The sequence below is a fragment of the Mytilus californianus genome, unplaced genomic scaffold, assembly GCF_021869535.1.
Source record: "Mytilus californianus isolate M0D057914Y unplaced genomic scaffold, xbMytCali1.0.p SCAF_3, whole genome shotgun sequence".
Classification (NCBI taxonomy): Eukaryota; Metazoa; Mollusca; class Bivalvia; order Mytilida; family Mytilidae; genus Mytilus; species Mytilus californianus.
In genome coordinates this window covers 94,456,067-94,469,932 of record NW_026262679.1, presented here as the reverse complement: position 1 = coordinate 94,469,932, position 13,866 = coordinate 94,456,067, and the positions used below count along the sequence as shown (strand labels likewise).

Here is a 13,866-nt window from a genome sequence, read left to right as displayed (position 1 = left end):
TTTTATGGATCTATGGATACATCTTGACTTGTTGAAACTTATTTTCAGTAAATTATGAAGCCTCTATTATTTGAATTCTAGAAAGTTTGGCCAGCGAAACAAATACAGAGGAATCAGTTCTACCTCTTTCCATTCAAAGCGCATCCTCTGAAAATTCCTATATCAATTAAACTTTATGCTAGACTACCTTGGAATGATATTGTAGTTTACAAATGCTTCTTAAAGAGATACTAGTTTGGATATGTTATTTATTACAAATAATTTTAAAATGATTTCAAGCATTGGAACAATCGTGTATCACTAATATTATTGTATTGGTACAACCCAATTTTTATTTGCATAGACAGATTGTCTCTTCATAAAATAACAAGTTGAAAAGTTAATTTCGAACATTATTGCTGCTATAAAACATAGTAAAGCCCTATAATTGGTAAGTGAAGATTAAATAGTATTTCCTACAAAGAGTATTCCAGCAGAGTTGCGTATTTTGTATTGTCTGCACCTTTGTAATTAGCGTTCAATGTTAGTCTCTCTCCCCTCACTGCAGATGCACGTCCCTCCCAGTTGTCTTTCCCTACGTTTTCTAATTGTGTCCAGCTATCTCCAACTGTTATGGCTACCGCATGTGCACCTGGTACCAAGACCCGGAACTTGATGTCATTCAATGATCCATCAGGGTCAATGGTCAGCGGTTCGCTCAGGTAACAGCCTTGCTTCCATTGAGCATATTGTTTAGGGAACTGCAAGACCCGATGAGACAGTCTTGTGCAGTTAAGAAGATAATTGTATACTCCTGGAAGAGTTTTACTATCATCTGAAGCTTTAAGTGCGAAAATCTGAAATTTATGATATCCCACGGACGACATCTTAACGATGAAACTGACAACATCTCCCTGCGTCTGTGTAAAAATAGTGTCCGATGATTCCTGTTGGGTGATAGTGTTTACTAGGTTTGCTGTCACCTTCACAGGGTATTTTGTTCGAAATTTGATCTCAACCTGAAATAAAAAAATGAAAATAAAGTTCGCTGCAATCTCTTACGTCGTTGTTGTAATTAACGATATAATATGTCACTGAGTGGTAGAACATTTTTTTTACAATGGGCTTGTCATTGTTTTGACAGGTTGCGTAATTAAACATTGCACCTACAATATAATGTGTTTGGCTTATCACACTTTTTCTCTTGCCTACCTGATGAAGGTGATCACAGACAACGCGTCATGCACGTGCTGTAAAACTAGACAATCCGCAGAATGTATGTCGTGTGCATTCTTAGCATGACAGGGTTTAAAAGCATTCCTTCATAGTCTCATTACCACAGTACTGTTAGCATCGATTAAACACAAAATATTGACTAAAAACAAATGATATTATTTACAACATGTAATGGAACATCGATTTTGTTTTTAGATAAGCTTATTATGACTTCAATATAATAAATGGTTTGGTAAATACCCAATAGAAAGAGATAAACCCAGCATAAACACAAATGTCCTTGTAAGAAGACCAACTGATAGTCTGGTGGATTTTAACATAATATCATGCAATATTTTCTGACAGAAAATTCACTAAACTTGAACTCTGCGTCAACACTTCATAGTATGAAGAGTATGTGGAAGGATTTCAGATTCTAGAGACACAGAATGTTTATTTATAACTACTAACCCTGTACCGTTAAATTATGTGGAATTTGTATACAAGTTCGCATTGTTACATTTGCAATTTTATGATTCACGAATCAAAAAGCTGATGGGATTTTTATTTGTTTATCATGCAATTATTGTTTTTGTTTCGTGTGTTATCTTTTAATGGATTCCGAAGAGATGCATGCAAAAACATAAGCATATCATAAAGTATATATTTTGTCAGTTCTCTGGATGATTTTTCTTAGTTAATATCTTATCTCTATACTTGCAAGTCCAAATAGGCAAATCAAGTTAGCTTAACAATCATAAGAGATGTTAATATAAATGTTAACATCAGAGATATAGTAGAATTTGTATACACAATAAAATTTATCTTTTTGTTTCCATGGAAATCGTGTGCAAATAAAAGTCACATGTAATGTTTTAATGCATTTGCAGAGTGAGCCAAATTCTAGTAGAACATGAAGCACTATGATATATAGGTATTATCTAAATGTACAAACAAATGTATATTCATTTGTTGGAGGTCCGTTTATGCCGATGCCTCGTTTTGAGAAAGTGCCAAGATATCTGCACGTATAAAAGTTCTTGATGGGTCCCGGTTAGTAAACTGCAAGGGAAAACTGTTTCAGTATCTAACATATCCCTTTTCCCTGTGATACTCCAAATTATCTGCACTCTAGCTACTTTGGAAAACTTACTGTTTAATTTGTTTTCGATAAGAATATGTATAGAAAACTGAAAATCCGTTGTGAGGGATTTAAAAAATGTGGGTTGCTGCAAACAATTGTCTTGTCCCTATCCACGATGCCCTTTTCATTGACTGGCAGTTAATATTACCCTCTCCTTTATCCAGGTATAACCTACCTATTAGATGTATCTCGTCATGTCATGAATATGTATGAAATTTCGCCATTTGATGTTAGACAAAAAAAAAAACAAAAAAAAAAACAACAACAATCAATTAATCAAAATTTCTGGCAACCAAAGTATCAAAGTGTTGAATTCTAAAAAGGACTGTATGACTAAACATTGAACATGTTTAGATTTGGATCATAGTCTTCATCAAGTCTGATTGGTGTTCTAAAATCTGAGTGCGGTTTATACAGTTCAAATAGGATAACCCTTTGAAAGGCATCCCAATACTGCACAATTACAAACATGCAAAACTTTCATTTGGATTTTAATTAACAAATTAGTTTCTCATGGAATGTGCTTGCTTTATTTATCGTTAAACGCTGAATAAATATCTGCAACGAGTGCTTGATGATTTGACTGCATTGTTAATGCCAAAATATAATTGATTGTACCGTACAGAAAATTAGACAATCTGTTTTCTCTGCTGAAAAGGTTTTTGCAGATCTAGACAATGCATGATGGTATGATATTGGATATAACTTACAGAAAGAATGTGAAAATCTGCATTGATAAGAGATTTTTTGTTTTTGCTAAATCATCAAATAACAATCGCTTTGAAACAAAAACGAAGAATGTATTATTTGTAAATTTAAACTGGCAGATTCTGAATCACATCACATGTTTTTATATTATTTATTTGCCCTTTTATTCTTTCGCCAAGCTTATAAAATTTGTCTTACTTATTGCATATACATTAGAGTGTATTGACATCGTATTGTCTTTTCATGTGCCTTTCTTTGAAACATGGTGTCTCTGTTAAATAATTCATAACTTCTCTGCTCGGGCTATTTTCATTTTGTATAGACATCTACCGCACATCTCCTTTGAATGCATACAAATCTTCCTTATATATAGAAAACGAGGACTGTCTTTGAGACTGTATCGAGTGCGTAAAGTATAACGTTAGCAAACTAAAGAAAGATACTAGAAGTCCACCCAGGAAACACGCACGCTTATATTTGTATGGACCTGTATAGTTAGTCAGTCTTCAATTGTTTATCATCATATCTTATCAGCAAACTAGTCAAGTCTATTGAAAGATCATTACTTTCCTAGACAAGTCGCTGCCATTTTCATTGGGACACAAGCGTGGGTGAACTTGATTACTCATCCATTTTTTCAACAAATTCTAATACACATACAAACTTTACAGATGTGTTGTATTCTCAAGTTTGATCACTGACAGATGTGCTGAATATTTTTAAAGTGTTGTTTATGTATCATGTCATCTAAATGGTATATACAGCATAAATCTTAAATTAAATCCTTTTCACATTACGTGAAGATATTAGGCATCATGCAGGTACACTTGAATACTTATCGCGTTTACAATAAAATTAATTGTTAGCGCCCTGTCGCGACAACCATTATGTAACGAAGGTATTATGATTTGTACCTATGGTTACATCTATTTTTGCTACCCAAAAACATAAATCAAGCGAAGCAAAATTTTTATCTTTCTGACTTGCATGTCAAAATGAGAGTAAGTGTGGTTGAGTGATGGATGATTTACGTCCAGTGGCAAATATTACATTCATATGCATATTAAACATGCTAGCGCTCACAAGGTAATAGTTTACAGGAAAACATATAAACCTTCTCACGACACATAATTTCGACTATATTTTCCCTCTTATTATAAATACAGTATACCTCGATTGAATCAATACCGGGATCGAATCCCCACGAACTCGCCTAATCATGCGTGCTTAATACGACGAGATCACCGAAGCTTTTTGAGAGTTAGGATAAGAGCCATTATCTGGCTCCTAAAATCGCTAAAAAGTAAATTCTCCAATCTTTTCAAAATCCTGTTAATTTCATTGATAAATGAATAGGATGATATATAATCTTGACACTTTAATGCATAAATGCCAGTTGTAATGTTACTATGATGTCATAAACATGTCGAAGTTGACATAATTTGACCTTGAATGTACACACACAAAAAATGCATATCTCTTGAACGGTAAATGCAACATATGCCAAAATGAAAATGGACCTGTATTTTATGGTCCATGTTATTGTGTTTTAATTTCAAAAGATTTAGTCAAGCGGTACTTTAACTATTATCCGGAAATCAAAAGTTTGACAGACGGACATGGGCAACACTATGCAACCTGCCTCAATGGGGGCGATGGTTGTTAAAAGCCAATATGTATACTAAATTTACACACTTACGGATATTCATGAGAGAATTGCTTTACCGAAGTATCAAGCAATAATTTGAAGTTTAATAAAAAATAAATTTGAGTAAAGAAAATTCAGAGCAAATGGATCTGTTATTTAATTTATCATAAATTAACTAAATACACCTTATCGCTATTCAGTCCAATCCGGAAAAAACCGTCACTTAGAAAACTTCCTGTTTTGGTCAAGTGTCGCAAAAACAAAGATCATCAGTAACGAGCTGAGGGAGGAAAAAGTTTAGAAAGCGAAAATTTTAAAACTTTGATAGATTATAATCCACTTTTTTAAAACACAAATTAAATCCATAAAGATGCTTTGTTTGAAGTGTTTACGACGGTTAAAAATGTCTCTTTGAAAAGTTTTATGCAAAATACATTGTTCAAACAGGGCCCCAGATAGGTTCAACTGGATGAAAAAGTTGTGTAATTTCAGAACTTATCCGGATTGGAATAAATAGCGATAAGGTGTATTGTCAAATGAAACTTTAAAATTACTTTTTTTAATTGGTCACATAATTAAATCTGCTTAAAATCTATTTAACAAAAAAAAGAAGGTGTCGTAATATCACTATCTACATTTTAATTTCTTATGAAGATTATTAAAGAGAAAGCCCTTTGTGGTGAAGTGTAAAAACTACAGCAATCTATAGGGTTGCAACGTTTCAAATTTATTTCTTCATATTTTGTGCATTTAAATAGCAATTAGGGGTGGGAGAGGGGGAATTACGCTATGAAACAAGTTGGGTCATGAATTTCAATGTAGAGGAGCGATTTAGGCCAGTTGAAATGATGTCAAAAATGAGCACGCCTGAACCTCTCAAACTGAATTAAAGACCCCCTTAAGTTAACATTGTCCATTTTGTAAGTTACAGCTGATGAAGATGGAAGTTTTCTATATTTTTGGTATAATTTGTCTTCAAATAGTACACTATACTGTAAATATATTTTATTGAGAAAGCGCAAGTTGGATTTTTTGAATGCATTTATTGTTTTAATGAAATGCACTTAATATTAACTGTGGTCCCGGACCAGTATATCATCCAGGGAGCTTTTGTCGTTTCGGGTACAGCGGTCTTTATCTTTTTTGTTTACTTGTTATTTTGTTGTTTCTAGAATCTCGTATTCTTAAAGGAAATGTTAGGCTCGAATTACCTCAGTGAACAAGAGGATTTGACACTATCTATGCAACATTCGACCATGATAGGTCGACATTTTAGGAGCTGGTGAATGAAATTGTGAAGGTTGCTAATTTCCAAGCAATACTAGTGCATGTAATTTATGTTGTTATTGTCAGCTGATTATACAACCAAAGGTGTAAAGCATATCATCATATTTTTTTAAAGTAAGAAATGAAATATAAATTAATTGTTTCTGGCATAACGTCAAGTGGAGAATATTTCACACTTGTTCAGAACTTGAACAAATGTGGATTATATCAAAAACCATAAATGTAGATGCCGCAAAAGGAATTGAACGGACGTGAGGACATTGTAAATTGCAACAGATCATCTGAATCCATAAGAGTATTTTACAAAGTTTCTGAAACATGCTGACTCTTCTCAGTTGAAATTAACATCCTAATTTCAACCGGACGTGGCTTTTCATTTATAAATCCCAAAATAACTAAAGGAACGCCCGCTAAGTTGGGCCTTACCATCGGACGATAGAAATCCATGTAATCAGATTTCTTAACTCAATCACCCTTAGGAGTTTGAATTGTAATATTGGTTAAATATTTATTCTTAAAAATATATGTTTGAAACTTCAATGTTTAAAAACCTTAGAATAAAAAAGAGGCGGGTGATACCACAGGGGCAATCAAAACTCACAAGTCGAAGGAAGACCAACAAATACATGGCATACAAAAGAAAAACGACGAGCGGTTAAACAACAGTCCACAAAAGTCGATATATTATCAGGTGACCCGGAAGGGTAAGCAGACCTTGATCCACACATGATACCCGTCGTGTTCATGCAAGTACAAATTCCGGGATAAGTCTCATTCGGCAATATCACAATCGGGGAAAAAAGACGGGTCGTGATATCGATTATTCAACCAACTCATAATAGCGTCATTAAAACTTTCGAAGGGATGCCCTCAAATTTACCACAAGGAACCTCTAGCTCAATAGCTTCTTTGTATGCAGCAAACCTCCATCAAGGATATCATCATAGAAAACGTAAGCTCTGGAATAGAAATCTTTCAGAAGCTGAGTCCCTACACGGAGTATATCGTTGTGTATACTGTTCTTCCGTCATGTTATAAACATGATTAATATCGACTTTCTTATTGCGATATCTCTGCTTTTCTTTTCGTCATGATTATTATTACTGATAGTTTCAGGTAGAGAATTCCAGTATCAATACACAACATCATAAACCATGCTTACGGTGATTAAGCTTGATATATAGGTTAACTATGTATATTAAACATATGTATATTGCTTTTGATGTGTGCTCTTTTGATTAACTTTATTACAATCATTATACAGTCATGCGGAAATCAACAAATATTTGATCATTTCTCGCAGAAATTGTTCGATAAATGATTACTAATATTTCAAATTTCATTAATAAAATTATCGATTATCAAATATACGTTTATGACATATGTATTCTTCCTAATAACTTAACCGTTAATTTTAAAGTATGAAATATTAATAATCGAGCATTTAAACATCACATTGCATTATGTTTCAAAATAAAGAATAAATCACCCGTACGTGAAAAATCAGAGTTCACGTTCAATATTTGAATAAGATATAATAAAGTTTCAGATACCCCTTTCCTTTTCATATAATTTTTAAAGTTATGTCCTTGATAATGTTGAAAGGGCGTTTATCCTTGTAAAATACACAAGATTATTTAATTCAAATCAAATATTAAGCTTTCTTTAATGTATATTTAAAGTTTTACCTCATTTTAAAAACAGAAATATCAGCATATTGGTTCTTAAAACCGGCGTTTCAGGAAGATTTTTAGGACCAAAACACATAGATCGACCTTTGAAAATATATATAGTATATAGTTTTGCATTATAAACAGATGATGAAGTTAAAAAATAAAAGCGTGGCTTAACCATGCATGTTAACAGTACCTCATAAATATATAAGGAATATGTATAGTATATGTAGTTTAGCATTGAAGCTAAAGTAATAAAAACAAATGGTAAAGTAAAAAAAGCGTAGCTTACCTCGTTAGTGTCCAAAGTAATCTCAGGATTATCATGACTAAGTGTGCTTAGTCCAACGTCTCCAAACTTTGGTTGAGCTCCTAAGTAACCCCGTGGAAGCTCTGGTTTTGCCATTTTTCTGCAAATTAATTATTTTAAATTTTTGATTTACTACAAATTGACTCAGACTGTTCAGAGCTATATTTGTCGTCCCGAGTGAAGAATATAAAGAAGAGATGAGAATTATAAGTTTAAATGATGTGAAAGCGAGGGAGCCAATGAAAGCACACAACGATTTACCTATGTTTAAAGATGAAATTGATTGATAGAAATTGTTTAAAGGTAAACACGTCCTCTCGTATCTATTTTATCATTATCAGTCAGACGGCTAACTTTGACAGAATCTATGTTTTTACTTATACTCGACGCTCTAGAAGGTTCGATACACATCAGTCTAATACAAATATACACAAAGCATTTAGTTTACTGTCTATAATTGAAACTTGTGCTATAACGGAATATATTTAATAATATTTTAAGAGTGATCGATAATATTTAAATGCATTTACATTCATTCAAATTTACACATTTTGTTAAAGAATGACACTATTGAAATTTTGACTTAATCAAGAAATCATTTTTAACCAGTTCACTCCCAATACACACGCTGAATACAAAGTAACTGTATACATAATAGAAAGTGCGTTAAACTACAATATCTTGAAACGCACTTTATATTAACGATTATGTAATTTCTTTTCACAGAACATTACTATGTGGTGATATCAATAGAATATATTTTTAGTATTTTTTTCTTTACAAAGTACAAGTGATGACGTAAGAAATAAACAGCTGCGCCACGAGCGCATGGTACGCCCGTCGCCTTGTGTGTGAGGTTTTATGCAATAATCATAAATCAATTCTGAGATACGGCGCGACATGTGAACCCCCCCCCCCCCTTTTTTACAAGAAACTCAATAACTCTTAAAATAAAATTTTGAATCATCACCAAAAAGTATACAGATCTTTAGATTAATATAACTAAGAAGTGTGTAAAGTTTTAAGCAATAATCATAAATCGTTTTTGTGATACGGCGCGACATGTGAAAAAAAAAAACACCCCCTGTTTTAGTTTCAAAGTCCCGTAACTCAAAAAGTTTTAATCTTATTTTCACCAAAAAGTATACAGATTGTTTGACCATCATAAAAAACAACTATGTTAAGTTTCATGAAATTTGGATGAGTCGTTCTCAAGTTACGGTGCGACATGTGGACGCCGGACAGACGGACAGACAAACAGACAGACGGACGCCGGACATTTGTATACCATAAGACGTCCCGTCAAAATTTTGACGGGCGTATAAAAAACAACAAATATACCACTTTTGTGCTATTTTGGAATCAAGTAAGCATTTTGGCTCACGTACCTGGCCCATTCGAGTTAATGTCATTTCTTGGCGTCCGTCGTCATCGTAAAAGTTTCATTAAGATTTATCCAAAATCATACTTAGGGTTAGTTATGTGTCCTAAACGAAGATTGTAGACTTATTGTACTTGTTCTATATCCCTAGTTGTGCATGCAGTTATAATGTGCAGATTAGGTCTACTATAGAAACCTATATGGAAATGTTTATTTCCTGCATCAATAGGAACCAAATTTGCACTGGCATGACAAGTTAACTCATGCGATACAATTTTTGTTTCCATTTAAAATGTTGGTTAATTTTCTGAAAGACTCTCAGACCACAATTTTTATAACAACGATATATTTTTTAAAATATATTATACTAATCTTTTATATAGAACGAATGGATTTAAAATGTTGCCATTCCAGTTACGGCAACAAGAAGAACAATATTATTCGAAAAGGCACCTAGCAATCATATATTTTTGGAAGTTTTATGACCCAAACTTTGTCATTAAACAATTTAATTTCATTAGGATGTGATTCCATTTTTGCAAATTTCACCGGAAGTCTCTCAGAACATGGAACAATTGAACTGCCAAAAGATGTGAATCAAATTGATTTCAACGGATGTGATTATGGAGATGTAGAGGGATTTCGTTTGGTAGACTTCGGAACATAATCCTAGCTATTACAGTCCTTCCTTTTTAGCTCACCTGGCCTAAAAGACCAAGTGAGCTTTTCTCTTCACTAGGCGTCCGGCGTCGATTTTTACCATTTTTTTTGCAATTTTGCCCGATATCTGAAAAGCTATAATAGATCGGTCGAAACATAATTGAGCAAAAATGATCAGCAAGACTTGATCTACAAATAAGTCAAATAGTGGAAATCCTCAGTCGACTCCTTGTAGGAGTACTTGCTCTTTAATGACGATTTTTACCAATATTTTACGTTTTTGCCTACTATCTTGAAAACTATAAAAGAGAGATAGACACTTTTAATAGCATAAATGGGCAGCAAAACAAGATCTACAAATAAGTAAAATTTTGTCGAAATAGTTGGTTTACTCTTTATAGGAATGATTGCCTTAATTGATATTTTTTTACCGTATTTTGTGTTTTGGGCAAAAAATTAATAAATAGTGAGAAACTGTAAACAGAAAAAATTATCAGCAATACAAGATCAACAAAAAAAAAGATTTTTGTCATGAATTCTATTCGAGTCCATTGTTAAAGATATTCATATACCTAGGTGAGCGACGCAGGCTTTCTAGAGCCTCTAGAATATAAAAATGCCGATTGTACCCGACGACCTGCTTACATGTCCGTTGATACTACAAATAAAACCTATGAATCAGATATATTTTTAATCACTCTGAAGTAATGCAACCGAGATATTGTAATTTTTTTTGAAATGGTCTCTTAAAGTGCCCTTTCTGGGTATGTATCGATATTCCTGTTTAGAAATCAAGATGACCGCTGTAAACCCCCCCCCCCCCTCCACCCCCCCGAAAAAAATAAATAATAAAAAATGTGAAAATAATCATGATTTGAAACTAAGACAAATAGCGATGAGCCTGCCACGAGCCTAAATGGTCACCTCCGCAAAACTTTGGATTCCATCATACACGAAGGAAAACGCATAACTTAAAAAATCTTCTTGTAGAATTTCTGATCTAATTTTAACACCAAACTTTGCAACAATAATGGTTATGGTAGTTTTAGTTGGAAAATTATGTCAATTTTGACACCATACTTATAGCATGACCTTTTTTACTTTATACTGAATATATGATGCAGACACATATCATTATAAACGAAGCAGACATTAAGCCATTTCATTTGAATAAATAGTCATTTAAAATTCCATTACAGATCACTTGCCCTAAAGGTGACTGGGGAATAAAAATAAAGACTCCAGGTCTTTCTCCGACCGGCAGTAAAACTGTTGCCAAAGTAAGGCGTCCGTTTGGTTGTGAGGGATATATAAATATCCAGTCACGTCTGGTAAGAATGTGGATGTTAAATACGATGCTTCCTGTCGATAGAGTGCCACGCTCTCTGCACGTTAAGAACCTTTGCAACAACTCTTTGGGGTCCATTGGTGGCTTGTTGTAAGGTAAATATCTGTTCCTACACAATTTATCCTCGTTTTCCAGTGGAAATCCAAATTTTTTTCATCCCGGTCTATTACAGATTCTACCTACTGTGTGTATTGCTACGTTATCTTCCTGAACATGCATAAAAAAATTTGCCACTAGAGTTAATCAAATTACAATCAACCAATAAAGCAATAAAATACAGAGCACTGCGTACCGGCCATTAAGATGGCCGCCTATGATAAAAATATAAACTTATTCAAAATTCTTGAAAAAATCTGAAAAATCAATAGCTTACTCATCTATATAGGTTTAGTGTTAATTTGCTTAAATTAAAGAAGTTTTGATGAAATGCTTCTCTAGTTTTTCCTAATCATAATAACTTAAATACACTTGCCGGAAAACAAAGATGAAATAGAAAATTCTGTAAAAGTTTGTTCGAAAACATTTCTAACAAAAATTAAAACCGATCATCCCGCTCAATATATTATCCAATAAAACCACCATAATGAAGCATAATAATATCACCCAGTACCAATGGGTCAAAATAGACCAAAATTGGCCACAATCATTTTTATTTTATTCATCTTAAGATTATTTGAGACATTCAGTTTGCCAAAATGGCTGCCGTTACTATAAATATCTTTTACCTCTTCTAAAAATAGAAAATATTTAAATGAGAAAATTATGAATATCATGTGGTGACCCGATTTACAACCAAATTTTAGGGAAATAATAAATGCAGGATCCTCTTTAAGAACTACCAATGAACGAGAGAAATATGGTTATAGGTTGCAATTCTGTAAATATAGGCATTGCAATTTCCCATAGGAACTACCCTTGCGGCTAAAACTGTGCCACTTTTACTATGAAGTTTCGTAAAAAATTATATCGTAGAACGGAAAGTTGATATGCACTACTATTTTATTCAAAGGTCAAAACATAGGGCTGTGCGGCATATTTTCAACATTTATATGCTCCAAACTTCTGAGAGTTTAAACTTACACTAAATTCTGCACTACCCATACCTTCACTGCTGGTCTTTCTCAGAATTTATTTTTCGCTGCTACCATGTGTTTTTATACTGGTAACATTCCCAAGTTATGTCTCTATGAGATGAACATAGAAATCATATCTGGGAACCAGTACTTAAGCAAAACAAAATATCTATGAATATTATATATCTCCCCAAAAGAGGCGTTTGTGAAACAGCTGTATTTTCAAAGTGCAACCTATAGAAATGCACAGATAGTGCATCAAATCAAATTTGTTACTATGTTATTTTCTTGACTTTTATCCATTAGCGTACCTGATGAAGATGATCATACTTAATATTACATGGAATTTTCAATTACTAATGGAATTGTCCGTTCCTTGTTTTCTACCCTTTTCATCATGCAAATTGTAACTTGAATACCTATACTGTTGGCCACTGGTAATTTAGTATACGATAATCAATCGATACTCTGATTCCAGTGTTTTAGGGAACAGAAGAGGCACAGTCTTTGTAGAAATAAGAACGCAATTTTGACATTACCATTTTAAACTTCTTCGATCGAACTAAGAGGACTCCGATTCCATGCACATTGTTAGATACCATTGATCAAACAGGAGTGTTACAGCTACTCCTTGCTGACAGTTGTTATCCATTCGTTTGATGTGTTTGAGCTTTTGATTTTGCCATTTGATTAGGGACTTTCCGTTTTGAATTTCCTCGGAGTTCGGTATTTTTGTTATTTTACTTTTTATTTGTCAGTATAGTCGAGTTCGTCTACACTGTTTTTGTTTTATGTTGTTTGTTTTCAAGTGTGTTTACTGTTTGGTCTTACATGATCTTGCCTTATATTACAGTTATTTTATTTTTATTTTCTATATGTATATAAATGTTCAGTAAATAAATCAGCTATTTCATTCATATTATTTTAAGTTTAAAGCAACTATATGCACATGATTTTTTTTGTTTATACAGTTTTGATTTAGAAGAAAAACCGACACGGTTAGATAATACAAATAATAATACCATTACAAACTCAATCCCAATTTTATATTCTTGTACGTGTCTTGAACAAAACAAATCTATTTTATTTTTAGAAATTTACCTGTGATAATATAAACGTCACAAAAATGACGTCACTTTTTGTGGCGTTGATACATTCGTGTGACTCGCAGTTTATTCTTCGTTTGTGGTGTGCTGGTGTACTGTCGTAAATTCATGTGAGGTGTCCGTTGTTATTCTGCGGTTTACATGTTGTAATGTACTATTATATAATGTATTTATTTATTTCTCTGTTCTGACTGGTCTTGCGTTTATTTGTACTGTATTCCTGTCACGTAATGTTGTCATTTTAGCGGTCTTTTTAACATTGCCATATAAGCGGGAGGTTTGGCTACCCATAAAACCAGGTTCAATCCACCATTTTTTCTTAAAATGTCCTACA

The 13,866-nt window shown here is 33.2% G+C and overlaps 1 protein-coding gene across 1 annotated transcript; it reads right to left on the bottom strand.

Moving 5' to 3' along the window:
• Positions 1-231: 231 nt before the first annotated feature.
• LOC127735495 (kyphoscoliosis peptidase-like) lies at positions 232-8,206 on the bottom strand. The gene is made up of 2 exons (XM_052245676.1): positions 7,947-8,206; positions 232-998 (listed from the first exon to the last, which is right to left on the bottom strand). The coding sequence occupies exons 1-2, from the start codon at positions 8,058-8,060 to the stop codon at positions 456-458; spliced, it is 657 nt and encodes a 218-aa protein (XP_052101636.1). The 5' UTR covers positions 8,061-8,206; the 3' UTR covers positions 232-455.
• Between the last annotated feature and the right edge of the window lie 5,660 nt (positions 8,207-13,866).